This window comes from Rattus norvegicus, chromosome 13 (genome assembly GCF_021556685.1).
Source record: "Rattus norvegicus strain SHRSP/BbbUtx chromosome 13, alternate assembly SHRSP_T2T, whole genome shotgun sequence".
NCBI classification, from domain to species: Eukaryota; Metazoa; Chordata; class Mammalia; order Rodentia; family Muridae; genus Rattus; species Rattus norvegicus.
The window spans coordinates 92402482-92422950 of NC_141546.1; the positions used below are offsets into that span (position 1 = coordinate 92402482).

A 20469-nucleotide genomic window follows, 5' to 3' on the forward strand; every position below is an offset into this window, starting at 1 on the left:
TCATCGTCTACCGCCTGACCTCATCGTCTACCGCCTGACCTCTTTGCCTCCAGCTATCACTGCCTATACCCTCATCTCCCTCTCTTTCGTGTTTCACAAAGGACACTCCCCCTACCTGAAAGCCTTAAAAGCTGTAACGTTCATCCCAATAAACAAGACCTTGACAATAGAATCTTGCGTGGTCTCCTTCTCTCGCCCCCCATTTGGCCCAAGGGTAATGCCCCTTTGGAACCCTGAATAACTGGACCTGCTGGACAGGTCAAATTAGGATTTGCATCCCCCTTAAGAATATCAGAGGTTTAAGGTCTCCTGTAATAAGCTAATGGTCTTAAGCCAACTAACATCTCCTAACAGCTTTTGAAAATAATTTAAAGTAAGTAAACTATCTTATCTCATTTGAATTTTCTGTGCCACAATTTGTTTAGGATATAATTGATGTCCCAAATATTGAAAAGGATATTGTCTTTGAATCTTTTCTGGAGCAACAACTACTCCAAAAATGTAAAGCTCATTGTGTAAGAGTAAAGGCTTGTAGTAAAACTCCTTCAAAGGGATCAGCTAATAAAATATTCATAGAATGAATAATATATACCAGAAAATTCAAGGTCCTAACTTCTTGTATTAAAGCAGAGACAATTTTTTTTTTACATAATGTAGGGCTATTAGCCATTCCTTTGCAAAACTTTCTAATGAAATACTTCACGATATCACTCCAAAATTACAAGCAAGCTCACTAAATGCAAACCTTTTTACAATCACTAGGATGCAAAAAAAAAAAAAGCAATCCTCCAAATCCATAATAATTCTATATGCATTTCCTGAAATGGCAGTTGGAGTAAGCAATCAGGCTGTAATATTCTCACAAGTTCCATAGCCTCATCAACCCTTCGCAAACCCTGCAACAATTTCTAACTGCTTGCCTTTTTTCTATTTCAAATATGTGTAAGTTAGAATCCTGAGCCTGTAATCAAACTGCAAACTGCAGCCAATGGAACACTGGCAGTTTAACCACATTCTTGAAGTTTCCCTTGCAACACCAGAGCACAGCCGCAACTTTTCAAAGCAAAACTCAGCCTCCAACAAACAAACCAGTCTCTCCAAAACCAACACCAAATGCATCACCCTCGTGCTACGAAGTTTGCCCGCCAATTCCACCTGCACACAAATGCAGGACGGTGCAGCCTCCCATACCTCACCAGTCACTGCCCTAAATCCTATCTTTTATAAGTATAGTTTCTAGGATAAGTATTACATAAAACATTATCCCAATTTAGAGGTATCTAGAGACCTGTTTCCCTCAGTTGGTTCATGCCACTTGTTGTCTGAATGACTCCAACCCTCAGTTACCAGTTTTAAGCCAACTTTCTGTTACCAAGGTTACAAATTTTTAATCATGCCCAATAGCCCATAATCCAATAATCTATAACCAAGACATGCAGAGTATATTTATACATTTAAAATCAGTCAGAAACATGAAGTGGCCACACATTTACTTATTTAAACCAGGCAAAATTCTTACTTTTTCTAGCTGTAATTTCAAGAGGAGCACTTTGTCACCTGTTGAAGCCAATAAACACAATCACAGAGATTTTTCTAGGAAAAACAACCATTAGCTCCCTTACCATAGAAGCTGAGAAGCTGCTGGCCCCTTTAAGAGCTGCTTGTGCAGACAGTCAGCTCCTGGCAGGGCTTCTCCAGCTATGATAGACCCTAGCTACAGGTGCAGGGCTGCAAAGGCCAATTGAGACTGCTTTTTATTTTTATTTTTTTGAAATGAGTTAAAACTAAATCAAGGGGTGAATGACCAGCAGATGAAGTTTTAACCATTTTCTCTTTTGAACATGAAACAGAACAACATTCAAGCAACAAAACAAAAAAAACACAGACATAAACTGACAGATATGGACAGATTGGTACACCAAGGACAGACAACAGACAGAGAGGGAAGAGAATTAGATGATGTCCTACCAAAGGGACCCAGATATCCTACCTAAGGGACCCAGAACCAAAAATAAGCATTTCTCCAATAGGAGCCAGCAAGGAGGCAGGACCTCTCCTGACTTCTTTCTGTCCCTAGGACAGCTCTGAAAGGGCTTACACTCATTTTCCTTCTCTTTCGCCAGAGCATCCCCAGAGAGTTGGGGAGGACTGCTTTTCTCAAACCCATTCTCTCTCATGTCTAGGGTAGTCAGGTTCCAAAGACTAAAAGCATCTATGAGAATTATCTTCACTTCTCTAGATTTTAGCATAACTCTAAAAGAACACATACACAAAAACACTCTACTATTACCTGTCCCTTTTTACAAGGTTTATTCACCGCTGTCCTGTGAGGTCTGAATTGGACCTCTTCCAGGACCTCTTGAGTGAGACTCACAGAGGCAGTTGATCAATGCAAAAGTAAGAGGAGTTTAATTCTGACATGTTGGGGTCATCCCACTTCAAGGGGAGATGACCCTGACCAAACTCTAACAGGGAGTTATATACCTTGCAAATAATTGGGACAGAATTCAAACAATGGTAACTAGGGAGGGTACTATTGATGGGGAAAGCGACCTTCAGGCTGACTTGTGGTCAGTGGACTGTTCTGGACTTTTCCAGGGGGGTCAGTTGGGAGTCGGGGATGGGGGAGGAGGGTTAGGAGTGGGGGATGGGGGAGGATGGTTGGGAGTGGGGGATGGGGAGTCGGTTGGGAGTGGGGGATGGGGGTGGTCTCGGTGGCTTTGTCTGACCGTTTGGCTTGCAGTTGCTCCAGGAACTAAACTGGCCCTGCCCTCCCTGGAAGGGAGGGGTCTTTGTGCTTGGAGGTTTGTGGTGGAACTTTCCCACTGGCCTTAGATTGACCCCAACTCTGGCCCTTTCAGAATGCTTTAAATGGAGCTTAATGGTCTATCCTAGGAGGAATATGGAAGACTTTGTTACTGAGAACGATTTGAATTGTGTGGATCTGGCCCAAGAGGTTCCAGTAAAGAATTTCAATAAGTGGCCTAGAGACTGTTTGTGTGGTATTTTGTTGAAGAATGGGGCTACTTTTTGCCCTTGTCTGAAAAGTCTGCCTGAGGCTAAGGTAAAGAGACTCAGGTTAATTGCATTGATAAAGGAAATCTCAGAAACACCCATCATAGACTTTGTTCTCTGGTTAAGTCTCATGAAGAGCATTTTAAACTATTTCTAGCAAGCTGAGAAAGGAAAAATATAAAATATATGGTTTAAATTTTAAAGGGGTTCCAGGAAGTGAAATGGAACTGAATCCTGTGTTCACAGATATTAAATTGAATTAAGGAAGGAGTGACCTTAGGGCAAGACCCTACCCAGCTAAGTTTAAGATCAGGCATGGTAGGACAATCCTTTAATCCCAGGAGGCAAAGAAAAGCAGATCTCTGAGTTCAAGGCCAGTCTAGAACAGAGCAAGTTCTAGGTGAAGAAAAACTTAAACTCAGGCTCTAAGATCAACTATTGACTAACGGGATCTCATAAAATTGAAAGGCTTCTGCAAGGCAAAGGACACTGTCAAGAGGACAAAAAGGCAATATACAGATTGGGTAAAGATCTTTACCAATCCTACATCTGATAGAGGGCTAATATCCAATATATTAAAAAACTCAAGAAGTTAGACTCCAGAGAACCAAATAACCCTATTGAAAACTGGGGTACAGAGCTAAACAAAGAATTCTCAACTGAGGAATCTCAAGTGGCCTAGAAGCACCTAAGGAAATGTTCAACATCCTCAGTCATGCAAATCAAATTAACCCTGAAATTCCACCTCATACCAATCAGAATGACTAAGATCAAAAATGCCGGTGATAGTAGAAACTAGTGAGAATGTGGAGAAAGAGGAACACTCCTCCATTGCTGGTGGGATTGCAACCTGGTACAAACACTCTAGAAGTCAGTCTGACAGTTCCTCAAAAAATTGGAAATAGTTCTACCTCAGGATCCAGCTATACCACTACTGGACAAGTACCCAAAAGATGCTCCAACATATAACAAGGACACGTGCTCCACCATGTACATAGCAGACTTATTTATAATAGCTAGAAGCTAGAAATAACCCAGATGTCCCTCAACAGAGGAATGGATACAGAAAATGTGGTACAGCTACACAATGGAGTACTACTCAACAATGACTTAATGAAATTCATAGTCAAATTGTTGGAACTAGAAAATATTATCCTGAGTGAGGTAACCCAGTCACAAAAGAATACACATGGTGTGCACTCACTGGTAAGTGGATATTAGCCCAAATGCTTGGAATACCCACGATACAACTCACAGACCACATGAAACTCAAGAAGAGGGAAGATCAAAGTGTGGATGCTTCATTTTACTTAGGAAGGAGAACAAAATAATCATGGGAGGTAGAGGAAGGGAGGTACATGGGAGGAATTGAGGAGGGAGAGGGAGGGGGAGAGGATGAGGTAGGGAATGAGACAGGCAGGGGAGGGGGAGAAGTACAGAGGGTCAGGAAATTAAATGGAGGTATGTAGCAGTGGGGAATGGGGAACTGAGGGTAGCCACTAAAAACTCCCAGATGCCAGGGAAGTAAGAGATTCCCAGGACCCAGCAGGTAGCTGAAATACCCAACAAAAGGGAGAGAGAACCTGTAGAGACCATATCCTGTGGATAGGCACAGCCCCCCAGTTGAGGGATAGAGCCGCCCACCCACCCACTTCAAAATTTTTAACCCAGAATTGTTCCTGTCTAAAGGAAATGCAGGAACAGAGAATGGAACAGAGACTGAAGGAAAGGCCATCCAGTGGCTGCCCAACCTAGGGATCCAAGCCATTAACAGACCCCAAGATACTGATACCAAGAAGCCTAACAGGAGCCTGGTATAGCTGTCCCCTGTGAAGCTCTGCCAGAGCCTGACCAAATACAGATGCAGATGCTCACATCCAACCATCAGACTGAGCACAGGGACCCAGCGGGAGAGTTAGGGGAAGGAGTGAAGGAGCTGAAGGGGATTGCAACACCGTAGAAAGAACAGCATTATCAAGTAGCCAGACCCCCCCATAGCTCCCAGAGACTAAATCACCAACCAAAGAGTATACATGGAGGGACCCATGGCTCCACCTATAGATGTAGCAGAGGATGGCTTTATCTGGCATCAATGAGAGGGGAGGCCCTTGGTCCTGTGGAAGCTCAATGCTCAGTAGACGGGTATGCCAGGGCAGTGAGGTTGGAGTGGGTGTGTTGGTGGGGGAGCACCCTCATAGAGGCTGGGGTTTGGGGAACCATGGGATAGAGGATTTGCAGAGCAGAAACCAGGAAGGGGAACATTTGAAATGTAAATAAATAAAATAACCAATTAAGAAAAGAAGAAGAGGAAGAGGAGAAGGAGAAGGAAGGGGGGAAGAAGAAGAAGAGGAGGAAGAGGAAGAGGAGGAGGAAGAGACCAGTATCACTCAGGTGAAATCTTTTGGGAACTCTTTTCTGAGAGCACAAAGAAGCCATGCTCCAGAGATAGCCAAGGTTGTACCTCGTGCTGCCAATGGACTTGGTAATGTGTAAGAGTCACCCAGGTGGTGCTGGTTTTGAAGGCATGAAGGGGTCATGAAGAGCAGCTCAGGCTGGGCACTGTGAGAGGCCATGGAAGGCCATTGGTGATGGTGCAGCCTCAGTTGCAGTTGAGGGCCCAGGACTGAAGGGGTCGTGAAAAGGAGTTGAGGCCTGGCACCATGAAGAGAGCCTATGAGAGGCTATTGGTGAAGCTCAGTTGCAGCAGAAGACTGCAGCATATTGGAGATGCCAGTACTGTGGGATGATCACCAAGAACAGCAGCAGCAGTGGAGTGGATCTGTTGCAGTAAATCTCCAACCCAAATAAGCCCATATAAGGAGAACACAACTCAATTGATATGAATACAAGCTGTGCACCTAGATTGGGCAGATCTACCACTACATTACTCTATTTTCCAGCTATGAGATCCCTTATAACTTTTGGTTTCTCCAGGTCCCGTGCTTCAGCTCCATTTTCTTTCCACCTCCTCTTCTCTCCTTCCTCTCCTCTTCTCCCTTCCTCTCTCTCTCCCTCTCCCTTTCAGGTCCACCTTTCCTTTCCGGCTCTAGCCTTTATTTTACAAGTTAAAATGGGGAGAAGGTTCACATGAAGTCACCCGAGTACTTGATTCACTCCATCTCTGAGGCAGCCCCTCTTGGGGAAGCTGAATTAGCAGCAAAATACAAACAGCACCAGGGCAATCCACAACATGGATCAACTTTTTGTAGAACGCTACAGAAGGCTGAGCTGGAGAAGTGACAGATGCAGACCTTTGGAGGAGCCCAGAAGATCGTGTGTGGATCCCAGACATTGAAACAAGAATCAGTAACACTGAAGTTGCCTTGGAACCCAAAAACCCCAAGATGTTCTAGATGCCAGAGCCCTGGGCTGTCTGCTAAGGAAAGATGCTAACAGGGAGTTGTGGTAAAAATTTAAAAAGAAATGTTTTCTATCAGTTCCCAGGAGCCGGATCAGCTAGCTCTGGATGCTACTCTATCACATGGTCTGCAAGCGACCTACTGCCAGCTGTCTCCCTTTTAACCTCCTTCTCCGAGAAGTCCCTAGGTAGTAGATACCTCGCTCCCCCCCACCCCCACAAGTACATACACCTCAATCCTCGAAGGCAACAGAACCAAATCTGCATGCTCCAACTCCCTCTCAGCCAGTGCTTTAGAGATAGTTCAATTAGAAATGTCCAAGAGTAGTCAAGGCCTAAGAGTTCAGAAACGCTTTGCATGGGCAGATGATCTTCAAAGGCAACGGAAGTGTACAGAATATGACGTTTATGAACATTTCTTTGTTAAAGATCATTTGACTAGAGACCTGTCTGCTCCTGACAGCACCCCTTCTTGGATTCTAAGAAGAAATTGACCATCAATGGAGTTGCTCCAATTGTGATGAGACAGCCACTGAGCAGGAATTGCCTCAATTCATCTACAGACAAATACTGTCCAGAAAGGACACATTATGGAGAATTGTCGACTAAGAATCTTTTCCAAGCCAGAATTGTCAGCCCTTCAAAATTCTGCCTTACAAAGTTCTGTCAGATGATCCTGGGCCAGAAGGCTGAAGACTGATGTGCCAATGTTCGAGGAATGAGAGATTCTCCAGGAGATCAGTGGGCTCTATAATTTGGCTAAGTTTTAGAAGCTGTGTTTTCTGCTTCTCGTGTTTTCAGGTAATATTAGTCGTTCTCAGATTTCTGATGGAGTTGATGACTAATTTAGTCTCATAGTCTACCTGAGCTGACTAACTTTGAGAAAGCATAGTCATTTGGATGATTTTCAAATGGTAATAGTTGTGCACAGCTTACATTTAAGAGAAGTTTGTTTTTTGTTTTTTGTTTTTTTAATTGAAAGGAAAGGGTGATGTGTAGGTTGATGTCAAGGTGAGACATGATTGGACAGTAGAGGGTAAGATGGTGACAAGGTTTTTGTAAGGCGGGAGAGAGGAGGAAGAAGGGAGATCGAGATGGAGCCTATGAAGGAGGATGGTTCAGATTTAGGGGAATAAGATTGATTTTATCTTGTCTATGTGGGCAGTTTATATCTTTATCAATTTATTGTGTGGATATATTGTGGATTGAGGATTTAACATATAAATCTAATTTCTAAATTACTAGTTTCTGGACCTTTGATTTTACCAGGCTAAAGAGGACAGTGTGTGAAAGAAATGGCTGAGAGGGAGTTGGAGTGTGTGGATCTGGTTCTATTGCCCTCAAGGAGTGAAAACATGCAGGGCCAGCAGAACAGTGTGTGTGTGTGTGTGTGTGTGTGTGTGTGTGTGTGTGTGTGTGTGTGTTTCAGACATGGTAACTACCGCCTAGGGGACATACAGCCGGGAGCGGGCAGCTTGCAGACCAAGTGGCAGAGTAGCAGCCAGAGTGAGCAGGTCTGACTTGTGGGAACTGACAGAAAATGTTCCTTTTCATATTTTTATTGCAACAGGGAGTAGTAGAACCAGCCTGGGAGAAAGAAGTTTTTGCAGTCAACAAAGATGAAAAAGAAGTTGGAGATTAAAGATCACCTTGACATCAGACAAGGAGATGCAGAGTTTGGAGTTTGCCCCGCTGTTTTCCTGTCTTGCTTTAGGGATTAAGTGACTGAATCTCAGAAGAGACTTGGAGAGTTGGACTTTTAACATTGCTGAGACTGCTAGACTGTGGGGACCTTTGAAATTGGAGTAAATGTATTTTGTATTATGCTATGTTAAGGTATGGCCCCCATAGACTCATAAATTTGAACAAGCCTATGGAGGCCAGGAAATGGAATTTAATTATTTTTGCTCTGCTGAGGGAGTGGCACTGTTAGAGAATGTGGGCCTGTTGGAGTAGGTGTGTCACTGTGGGTGTGGGCTTAAGACCCTCACCCTAGCTGCCTGGAAGTCAGTATTGTGCTAACAGCCTTCAGATGAAGATGTAGAACTCTCAGCTCCTCCTGCACCATGCCTGCCTGGATGCTGCCACGTTCCTGCCTTGATGATAATGGACTGAACCTCTGAACCTCAAAGCCAGCCCCAATTAAATGTTGTTCTTATAAGAGTTGCCTTGGTCATGGTGTCTGTTCACAGCAGTAAAACCCTAACTAAGACACCCTCCCAACCCACTTTCTGCCCTGTAACAACCCCAGCTTGTAAGTAAATATGTTCTGACCTTTGCAAGAATCCCTCTGCAGCTTTTCCTCCCCAGTAAAGGTGTTATATGGTCTGAAGCTGCTCAAGGCCTTCCACCTTCCCTTCTGTCACTTTAACCAGAATTGCTGAGCTGTACAAGTAAGACAGCTAAATGAACTGTGCCTTAAGTGTTAAGTGTGACAGACTCAGGATCCCTTTGACCCATGTTTTCTCTCTACTAGCACTTCTTTCTCCACATGTATGTCTTCACAGTGTCCCTTTGAGGAGCCTGCCTCCATTTTAGGCTTAAAGGCCATCTTTATTATGTGTGAGAGGAATTTGAGTGCTCTGCTATGCATACATACCTTCCTGCCAGAAGAGGGCGCCAGATCCCCTTGTAGATGGTTGCTGTGATCTTAACCCCTGAGCCACCTCGCCAGCCTCTTAAAGTCGTCTTATAGTAAAGATCATGTGAGCTCATTCTTCTTTATGGTTACACCTGTGTTTCTCAAAGACTGGGCTAGGCCCCACCGGGTAACCTGAACTTCAAATGGTTCTGCACTGCCTGCTCCAGGAAACTGTAACCGTGTCTTTGTTTCAAAAAGTAACCTTGTAACCCTACTACTACTTGATTCTGCCCACCTTACAACCATGTAACCCTGGAGGTCCTTAGGACTAACTTGCTATGCTTATGTTCTGCTCCGGTAACACCACCTGTTTTGTCCACCAGATCTACCCTTTGGTAACCCCCTTACCTGAGCTCTATAAAAACCTTGTCTACCTCATGTTCAACACTGACCTCTGGAACCTCCACTGTGGGTGTGGGGTGGGAGGGGGTAAGGTGGGGGGACAGGCAACATATACAAATAAACAAGCTTGCTCTAATTAGTTGCCTGCTTTAATTAAATTGATCCTGATGATTTGGGTCAGTGTTTTTTTTTCTCCTCTCATATTTGGGATTAACACCTTTCAAATCAGTCTCTTCAGAGATAGAATTCAGTGGATAAGACAAATACACCAGCCCACACTTTCCTTAATACTAAACTCTAGTTGAAAGTTAAATTGACCTAGTGTACCTGCATCGCTAGCAACATTAGCTGTGTTTCCTGCTTACAGCTTCCATAAAAAGAATGAAGATTCAATTTCTTCCCTCAACATGGAAATCATTTTGCTATATGAAAATTGAGCTTGACTCAATTTTATCAGAAGATTACAAAGCCTTGACAGCAAAAATCTCTCAGGTGTATTTGGTTTTTAATTGCAGAAACGGCCACAACTATTTATTTCTGTTCATAATGAATGAACTGAAAACAAGAAAAATAGTTTTGTTCTATTTTTTTTAATTAGATATAGTATTTTGCAAATTACTTGAGAGTTTCATGCCTACTGCCCTGGTTAGCTTTTGTCAACTTGACACAAATGTGAAGCACCTGGGGAGAAGTAATCTCAACCGAGGAAGTACTCTATAGATTGATTGATTTGTGAGCAAGTCTTGGAAGCATCTGCTTCGTTGATATGAGAGGGCCCAGCTCACTGTGGCTGGTGCCATTCCTGGCCAGGTGGTCCTGAGCTGTGTAAGAGAGGATGCGGGACAAGCCCCAGGGAGCAAGCCAGTAAGTAACATTTCTTGATTACTCCTTCAGTTCCTCAGTTCAAGGCCATCCTAGGCTATACAGTGTTAGGGGCTGGTCTGAGCTACAGGAGACTACATAGAAAACCAAAACGAAAATCACTTATAATTTCTCTTTTACTAGGTCACCTCGGATTTTTCAAGATTAAGTTATTGTACTGAAAATTAGGTTCATGAGTTCACCCAGTAGCTAAATTTCAGGGTAAGCCCAGAGACCGCTCCCTACCCCCGCGCGTGATTGCCCTGATGCTCTCTGTCCCAGCGTCGCTGCGCACGCGACCACGCGACGGCCAACCAACTGAAGCCTTGGGGGAGTGCTAGTCCTGCAGGCGCAGCAGAAGCGGTTGCTTAGAGGAGGAGTTGGCGCCATGTTAGGCCGGCAGGTGGAGGCGGTGCTGCTGCTCTGGCTGAGCTGCTGTGTCTTGGCTGTGTGGAGGTAGAAAGATGCATCCTGGGCCACTGGCCTTGAAGACCCCTGCTTGTTCCCCGACTCCCCAGCAGATGGCCTGAGTTCCCTCTAGGAGATGAGCTACTGGTCAGCCCTCAAATGCTGTTCTGTGGTACCTTCACGTTGCTGCTGCCTTAGATCATTTAAAAGAATATTAGAGAGACAGATGGATATATATCCATTTGTATGAAAGTAATGTATTTATTTAGGGCTCATCCTACCATACACTATTATTCTTTTTCTTTTCAGTTTGCTGGGTGTTGAAGCCCAGTTCTCCTTTCTCAGATGAATTCGTAAGTTCTTCCTGTACCTGTACCCTTGTTCCTCCCCAAAGTAGAACCAGAGATGGCTAGGGAAGGGCACATTACTTTTGACTTATATTAAAGAGTTGAAACAGAGTGATTCCCCCCCCAATACTGTGTAAATGTAAAGAAATTAACTTCCATCTAGAGTATTGATTTAGATACTGAAGATGTTATGACATTCTGAGAGATCCTTAAAGCAGGTATGATGGTTCAGGATTCAGTAATCACTACCTCGAAAAGGATATCAAAATATTGTAGGTTTCACATGGGTTAAAATGTACCTTAAGCCAGACAGTGATGCCCATGCCTCTAATCCCAGCACTCTGGAAGAAGAGGCAGGCAGATCTCTGTGAGTTTTGAGGACATCCTGGTCTACAGAGCCAGTTCCAAGGATGTCCTGAGAAACCCTATCTCAGGAAAAAGAAAAAAAGAAACTGTAAACTGGAAAATTATTTTCTTCAAGAATGCTAAATAAAAATAAGAATTATTCTCCCCAAAATTAACCTTTAACACAGCCAACAAGGATTCAATGAGCCAGGCATGTGGTGGAACATGCCTTCAGTTCTAGTACTTGGGAGGATCTTAGAGTTCAAGGCCAGCCTGGTCTGCAGAGTGAGTTCCAGGACAGCCAGAGCTACACAGAGAAACCCTGTATCAAAAACTAAAACCACAAACAACAACAATGACAAATCAAACAACTGTAAAGTTTTCCTTACAAGGAGAGAGGGGTTCTTTTTTCCCTAAGGGGTGTATCATGTGAGTTGGTGCATGTGAGTCCCAGAATTCAGGGGGCCAACAATTCAAAGCAAACTTGGGATTATAGTCAGACTCTGTTAAAAAAAAATTTTTTTCATTGAAAATCAAATATAGGGGCTGGAGAGATGGCTCCATAGTTAAGAGCACTGGCTTACAACATTCTGTATCTCCGGTGCCAGAAGATTTGGTACCTCTTCTGTCCTCTGTGGACAGTGCATACACATTGTGTATAGAAATGCAAGATACAATACACATTTAAAAAAATAATCTTAAAAGTGCTAAATTAAATATTAACAGTACCCGTTGTGCAGAGGTCAGTGAGTAAGAGCAAAGGCACTGTGATAACTCGTAAGCCTTTCTTTGATGGTGAAGATACCATGTTTTGTGAGTGTGGTGTGGCCTTATGTTTCAGGCACTCAGTGAACACAGTGAATGCCCCAGGATAGCAGAGACCCCCTAAGGACAGCCTGGGAACGCAGGGAGACTGTGAGCCCTACTGAAACTTTGTTCATTTGTTCTAAACACTAGAGACCTCACCAATGATGATTAAAAGGACCAGGTAGCAAATACATTAGATGTCTCCTAGCAATACAGTCTATGCTGCATCTACTGCTACCTTTGCCCTACTAGAGAAAAGCATTCTGGGTATGGTTAGATGATAAAAATGGATTTACCGCTAGATACAGCTACAGCTAGTCATTCCTGAATTACCCATATTCATGAGTAAAGGAATGCTAAAGTCTCCCTCCCTCCTCCACAGCTCTCTCCCCCTCCCCCTTTCCATGCTAGGGCTGAAGCAGTGTGATTTGGGGAGAAGTGCCAGGTAAAACAGAAATGCTATATAAATGTAAGGACATATAATTCCCATACAAAGTATTGATCTGCAGAGAGAAAAGTTAGGGCTGCTGTGCCTTAGGCACTGCTCACCTTTATTTAACTTATTTATTTAGAGACGGGGTCTCACTATGTAGACTAGGCTGATCTCAAACTCACAGAGATCCATCTGTCCCTGCCTCCAAAGTCTGAGATTAAAAACGTGCCATCATGCCTAGCCATTGTCTACTTTTATTTTGGGGCAGGTTTTCTCACTGGCCTGGGACTCACATTGTTGGTCAGGCTAGCTATCCAGTGACCCCTAACCAACAATGTGACCTCTAGTGAGGTTAGAGTTGTGCCTGGGTTTTGATTGCGTGTGGGTTCCTGGCATTGAACGCAGGTCCTCCTAGCACTTTATTAGCTAAGCTACCTACCCTGCCCTAATATTTTTTTAAAGGATAAAATTTAGGGTCTGGGGTATAGCTTTATGCTAGACATGCATGGGGCCGTAAGTTCAAAGGGCACTTGAAAAAGACAAAGGATAGATTCCCCAAAATTTAACAAGGTGGATTTCAGACTGTTTCATTGTTAGCTATTTTGGAAGATGACTTGTGTAGCTTAAATTCTTCCCTGCCTCAAGTTTTTTCTTTCACAAACATTGTGTTTTTAACCATGTTTGTTAAATAAAAATCATAGAAAGCTTTAGTTTGGACATGAGCTTCTGTGCTGGGCCAAACAGAATTAACCAAAACAGAGGCGAGAATGTCCCCGTTACCTGACCAAAGTCAAGAGGTTAATCAGGAGAGAATTTAACTTTTTGTTAAATGCCTGAAGAATCCAGTTTCAGTCGGTACCATAAGGACTTTGACTGCTTTTGTCCTTAGACTAGATGTGACCTGATATTGACCGACTGTTTTTCTTCTGTTTCCCTGTTCCTGTCTTAGAGAGGTCACATAACCAACCCACATTTTATTCTCCGTTCCTTTCCTTACCCGCACTTCTGTGATTCCAACTTGCTCTGCTCTGCCTCTCAGAATGTCTGTGCGAGTTTATGAAATGAAGCATTGCCTGGTGCTGGAATTGCAAACACAACTGATTAAGATGTCTCAGTTGCTGCAGTTTTGGCATTTGATGATTTCTTTATTCCAGTGGAGATGGGTACTTTCCTAAGTAAAACTAGGGACTCGGTTCCTTTTTCTATGTAATATAGATCTATTTTGAAACTTTTTTGAGTTTGGGAATGCTGGATACCCTAAGAACTGAAGTTAAAGACACTTGTAAGCCACCATGTGGGTTCTAAGAATCTCATCCTGTTCCTCTAGAAGAGTAATCCATGCTTTTGACCCTTGGGCCATCTCTCTGGTTCCTAGATACATTTTGAAACCAGCACTATGTGTGTGTGTGTGTGTGTGTGTGTGTGTGTGTGTGTGTGTGTGTGTGTGTGTGTGTTCCCTATTTTTCTCAGTTGATTGGGCATATATTATCTGTCCCACACCAGTCTTAAATCTGTTTCTGGGCTAAATGTCCTGTTGTGTTCCATTGACAAGCGTACCTAGTGCTGAATCAGTCCTACATTCTAGCGCCGTAACTTCATAAGCCTGGATCCCTCCCAGGAAGGTCCTCCATTCTATGACCAGAGGTCCTAGTCACCCTGGGACCCGTACATATTCACATGAACTTGAAAAGAGGCTATTAAGTAGTATATGAAAAATTCTTTTGTTTTTAAATTGGAATTACAATGATTCAAAATGACATCCTTAGGAATATTAAATTCCCCTGTTAACATGAGCATCTTGTGTCCATTTGCATGTTCTGCAGAAATGGGTTCCGTTTTCACTGCTCCCCTGCATTCGTTTGTCTCCTTGCTGCCAGGACGTAGAGCCTGACAAAAGTAACTTAAATGAGTCAGGGTTTATTTCTTCACAGTGTGAGCGTTACATCAGGAGCTCGCAACATCTGGTCACATTGTATCCTCTGCTAGGGAACCCAGGGAGACGAGTGCTGATGCCCACCTCCCTTGGCTTCTTTACTATTCAGTAAGGATGTCCTCAATTCCCCTCCATGAAAGTGTCCCACTCACAATTAGGGTGGAGTTTACTGCCTGAATTAACCTAGTGGAGAAACTGCCTCATGGCAGACCCAGAAGCTTGTCTCCTAGGTGATTCTTGATTGTCAGGTTGATATTAAATGTCATATCTCCCAACCACCCCGGTTTATTTTACACTCAGGATTGAACCTAGGGAGACACGCTAAGCAGATGCTCTATATCTCTGAGCTATGCCTCAAGCCCTCTTCTCCAGCCGACGATTTTATTTTACTTTTTATTATTTATTTCCTAGTACCTCCAAGTGACGTTTTCCTCTTACTCAGGCTTTCTGATGGAATGGCAACTCACGTTCCAAGTTGAGCAATATCTCTGCTGAGTGGAGGGCAGGTGCCCCATTGCTGTGTAGGCAATCTCTTGCATTAAAGACCCTTTAAATTATTAAGTCACACAAAAGCTTGCCGTTTTCTCCATCTCTTGAAATAATGATATGATTTACTCTCTTTAATATTTGTAATGTGCTTCATCTGTAGATTTTCCTAATTAACAATTACTTAGTATAAATCCAGCTCGTTATGGTTTGTGTCCCTGCCTATTTGAATTCCATCTAAATCAGTAATCTTCAATATTTACTTTAGGATATTTGTATCTATGTATTTGGGCTTTAGGTTTTGTTCTGCTCCCTTTGGTTTTTACAAGACAGATTTATTTGTATTATTATATGTGTTGTATATGTGTAGGACATGATATAGGTACATGCGAGCACAGTGCCCATAAAGGCTAGAGGTGTCAGATCTCCTGCAGCTGAAATTATAGGCAGTTTTTTATTTTGGCTTACTGTTTGTTTGCTTGCTTGTTTGTTTTTTTTTAAAGATTTATTCATTTATTATATATAAGTACACTGTAGTTGTCTTCAGATACACTAGAAGAGGGCACCGGATCTCTTTACAGATGGTTGTGAGCCACCATGTGGTTGCTGGGAATTGAACTCATGACCTCTGGAAGAGCAGTCGGGTGCTCTTAACCGCTGAGCCATCTCTCCAGCCCTGTTTGTTTGTTTTTGAGACAGGATTTTTCAGTGTAGTCCTGGCTGCCCTGGAACTCACTCTATAGACCTAGCTGGCTTGGAATTCACAGAAATCTCTCTGACTCCTGAGTGTTAGGATTTAAAGGTATATGTAGAGGATGGTTCTGACGTTTTGATTGGGGATCCGCATGTGAGCACTGTAGGTCCTGTTCCCTGATTGGTTTTTGATTGATCAATAAAGATGCTAGCAGCCAATGAGCTGGGCAGAATAGGCAGAACTTCCAATTTGCCCTGCAGGCAGGCTAGCAGATACAGGGGAGGAGAAAAGCATTTGCCAAGCTCGGGGGTTAGTGATGGGAGAAGGAGCCATCTGCCTTGTGAGATCTTGGGTGGAGTGTCCATAGGTCAAGTGGGCCTGGGATAGCTGGCGGGATATGAGAAACATAATTAAGCCGTGTGTGTGTGTGTGTCTGTGTGTGTGTGTGTATGTCTGTGTGTGTGCCTGTGTATCTGTGTGTGTGTCTGTGTGTCTGTGTGTGTCTGTGTGTATGTGTGTCTGTGTGTGTATGTCTGTGTGTGTGTGCCTGTGTATCTGTGTGTGTGTCTGTGTGTATGTGTGTGTGTGCCTGTGTGTGTGTGTCTGTATGTTTGTGTCTGTGTCTGTGTGTCTGTGTGTCTATGTATGTTTATGTGTCTGTGTGTGTGTCTGTGTGTGTGAGTGTGTGTGTATGTTTGTGTCTGTGTGTATGTGTGTGTCTGTGTGTCTGTGTGTCTGTGTGTGAGTGTGTGTGTGTATGTCTGTATGTGTGTCTGTGTGTGTCTGCATGTAAGTGTGCGAGTGTGTGTGCATGTGTCTGTGTGTGTGTGTGTTTGTGTGTGTGTGTCTGTGTGTGTGTCTGTGTGTGAGTGTGTATGTCTGTGTGTTTGTGTCTGTGTGTATGTGTGTGTCTGTATGTGTGTCTGTGTGTGTGTCTGTGTGTGTGTCTGTGTGTGTCTGTGTGTGTGAGTATGTGTGTGTCTGTGTGTCTATGTGTGTGTCTGCGTGTGTGAGTATGTGTGTGTCTGTGTGTGTGAGTATGTGTGTGTCTGTGTGTGTGAGTATGTGTGTGTCTGTGTGTCTGTGTGTATGTCTGTGTGTGTCTGCGTGTATGTCTGTGTGTGTCTGTGTGTGTGAGTGTGTGTGTGTCTGTGTGTATGTGTGTGTCTGTGTTTGTGTTTGTGTCTGTGTGTCTATGTGTGTCTGTGTATGTGTATGTCTGTGTGTATGTCTGTGTGTGTGTGTCTGTATGTGTGTCTGTGTGTGTGTGTGTGTGTCTGTATATGTGTCTGTGTGTCTGTGTGTGTCTGTGTGTGTCTGTGTGTGTTCCATCCACAGATGGAGGGAACCTGGGCAGGGGTGGTAGCACAGCCTGCCCAGAGCTTAAAGTAGGGGAGCCGAAACTACATTCTACAGGGGTGCACCATCACTGCCCAGCTATAGTCAATTTTTAGCTAACCACTATTGGTGCTGGGAAATGAATTCCCATTCTCTGTTAGAGCAATATATATTTTTAGCCCCTGAGCCATCTCTCCAGCCAACCTCCTACTTTCTCTCTCTCTCTCTTTCTCTCTCTCTCTCTCTCTCTCTCTCTCTCTCTCTCTCTCCCTCTCTTCCTTTCTTTATCTCTCCCTTTCTTTTTGTTTCTTTTTTCTTTCTTTTCTTCCTTCTTTTTAAAAAAAAAAGATTTATTTATTTATTATAAGTACACTGTAACTGTCTTCAGACACACCAGATGAGGGCGTCAGTCTCATTACAAATTTTAGGAGTGGACTCATTCCAATGCAATTAAATATGCAGAGTAGATGTAAAATGGATTATCAAACTGAAGGGAAGGCAGAAAAATATTAAGATGTTTTATATAGAAGTTAGGTCTGGGTCTATCTCCCAGGTCCATGCTCCCAGAATTAAGATTCAGGGTCAAAATATATTTACCGATAACTTGGCCATATAGCTAGGCTCTTCTCCACCTAGATCATAAATTCACCCATTTATTCTGATTTACATTCTGCCATGTGGCTGGTTACCTGTGCTCAGGTAGTATGTATCTGTTTCATCACATCTTCCTGGGAAAATCTCCCTCACTGCCTCACCTCACCTTGCTCTACCCCAGAATTCTTTCTGCCTCCTGGATGTTCCACCTATTTCCTGCCTAAGCCTTAGGTGATGAGATTTATTATTGACAGGTGTCACACCCGTACAAACAAATACAAACAATTGTTCTCTACAGTTTCATGAGCTTCTCCAGCCACGTGTGACCTGTGAGCTTCTGAAATACACTTCAGATGGAGATGAATTTTAAATGTCATACATCAGATTTCAGGAATTTTACTGATCGTTATTTTATTACATTTAGGGTTGAATATATTAAGAAGGTGAACTTTGTCATTTCTTGTCCTTTGTGATTACTTGATAGTTTAATTACATGCACACAGTGGCTCATGTTATATTCCTTGTCTACAATGCCTCTTGAGATGGGCATATGAGATATGCTGAAGTTAAGGTATCCCGGATAATGAATAGTATAAAAATGATCATGAACGTGGACTTAAAGGTTTTATTTCTAGTACTCTAAGATGAAAACTACTGGTGTCTGAAACTCCAGTCTTTGGTTTTCTAAATCCCAGCTAAGTTCATTAGGTGAACGAGTCAAGGCTAATACACCCAGTAGTATTTGTTCTACCAAATACCGGTAATGACTATGGCAACTGGGTGTCCAAATCCGAGCACTCAGGGGAGTGAGGCAGGGCTTCCAGGAATTTGAGGCCAGCCTGGGCTACGTAGTGATTTCCATTCTAGCCTGGGCTACATAGTGATTTCCATTCTAGTCAGGGTCATGTTTCAAAATCCAATATGAATAAGGAAGGGGACTTGCCTCTCATGCCATTTTAACACCTCCCAAACTGAGCACACCCTGACCAGCCATACTGAAGGGTACTGGTCACTGACCTTACTTTAGCTCTAGGTTCACTTCCCAGGGAGGGCAGAGTTGTTAGAAGCCTGGGTATCCCCAGACCATGTGTAGAGTCTCTCATATGTCAGGTAGAAACTGCTGTTAATATTCACGTCCTGTCTTTTCCTCCACAGATACTCCATGAAAAGCACAATATATTCGATCTTTAGTACCAGGAGTTCTGTAAGTATCGGACATCTTTTTAAAAGATTAGTATTTCTGAACTTTTAGGAGTCATACTTTGTTTTACTGTTACCTCTGTTTAGGGGGTACTTAACTCGGCATCTTCTCTCTCTTCTCATTGTCACATTGCTATCGGGACCCCCGCTGACACATGTACATAGTGTCAGGACCCGTCTGGTGTGGGTCTAGAATCCTGACTCACGGGCAGGTGAGGGAATGAAGAAAGGACTGACACATTTGGTAAAGCTGGGGGGTCAGGTGGGCTGTACACTGTAATGGAGTCCCATCTACTAATCGCAAACCTGGAACCCGATGTGTTTATCATGCACAACCCAGGAGAAGGGTTTGCTAGTCTGGTTAGGAGGTCTCTGTATGTCAGAAGCCTAAGGCTGTAAACACGAGCAGAGCAATGTGCAGTTGCCAAGTTTCCCACTTACACCATAGAAAGACGGTTTTGCCAGCTCTGAGCCTGGTCCATATGGAGACCAACAAGGTCTGTCAATTTCCTGAGCTTCATCTACCCTGGTCCCTGTTGTGGCTCTGCCCAGGTCTGCAGTAAATATTCACTCGGGACTCCCTATGCTCCCTACAATATACAACGACAAAAGGCAGGGCTCTTCTGTGTGTTTATGTTGCCTAAATATTGGGAAAGAAAATAGTAACTGTTATTCAACAATTGTAAGTTTACAGCAGAGTGAAATCAGAGCTGTAAATATAAGTTCCCCTCAGGTATAAATCTCAGTCGCTGTATTACTTTTAAAAACGTTTAACACACTATCTAGCTCATTACTTCCCTTTTAAAAACTTATGAGTATATGAGCGTTTTGCCTGCATAGAAGTATGTGCACCACCTGTGTGTAGTAGCCATGGAAGCCAGAGGAAGGCTTTGGAACTGGAAGCTGGAGTCCCAGGCAGTTACTTGTGAGCTGTCCTAAGGATGCTGAGGAACAAACCTGGGTCTTCTACAAGAGTACCAAAGGCTCTTAATAGCTGAGCCATTTCTCTCACCCCATAGTTCATTTCTCTTCATGCTGTCTACTTACAATGATAATTTATTAATTCAGGTGTACTTCCGTGTCCCCCTAGTGATGGACATATGGCTCCTTACCACCATAAACAACTCTGTGATGAATGTGCTTCTACAACACTTTTATGGGCCTCTGCAGGCTTTTGTCTGGGGAGCTTTTGGTTTTGTTGTTGTTTTTATTGGCTATCTTTTATTTACATTTCAAATGTTATTCCTTTTCCTGATTTCCTTACCAGAAACCCCCTATCCCATCCCCCTCCTCTTCTTCTATAAGGGTGTTCCCTTTCCCCAACCCTCCTTCACACCCCCCCCCCCCATATTCCACTGCACTGGGGAGGGTGGGGTCCAGCCTTGGCAGGACCAAGGGCTTCTTCTAACATTGGTGCCCAACAAGGCCATCCTCTGCTACATATGCAGCTGGAGCCATGTGTATTCTTTGGGTAGTGATTTAGTCTCTGGGAGCTCTGGTTGGTTGGCATTGTTGTTCTAATGGGATTGCAAGCCCCTTCAGCTCCATCAATCCTTTCTCTAGCTCCTCCAATGGGGACCCTGTTCTCAGTTCAATGGTTGGCTGCAAGCATCTGCCTCTGTATTTGTCATGCTCTGGCAGAGCCTCTCAGGAGATGGCTATATCAG

At 43.5% G+C, this 20469-nt stretch overlaps 1 protein-coding gene across 17 annotated transcripts in view; it reads left to right on the forward strand.

The window, feature by feature from the left end:
- Catspere (catsper channel auxiliary subunit epsilon) overlaps positions 1–20469 on the forward strand; it is a 151092-nt gene that overhangs the window by 8802 nt on the left and 121821 nt on the right. For 6 of the 17 annotated variants that reach the window (XM_087581704.1, XM_087581696.1, XM_087581698.1 and 3 more), the window contains exon 2: positions 18758–18806. Coding sequence is in view for 10 of the 17 variants with exons in the window: in XM_087581696.1 (XP_087437822.1) it covers positions 18765–18806 (42 nt within the window). In the remaining 7 variants the exon portion in view is untranslated. Of the gene's footprint in view, positions 1–10505; positions 10773–18757; positions 18807–20469 lie in introns of those variants that run through there. The other 11 variants (XM_087581694.1, XM_087581699.1, XM_087581700.1 and 8 more) reach the window with 9 other exon arrangements.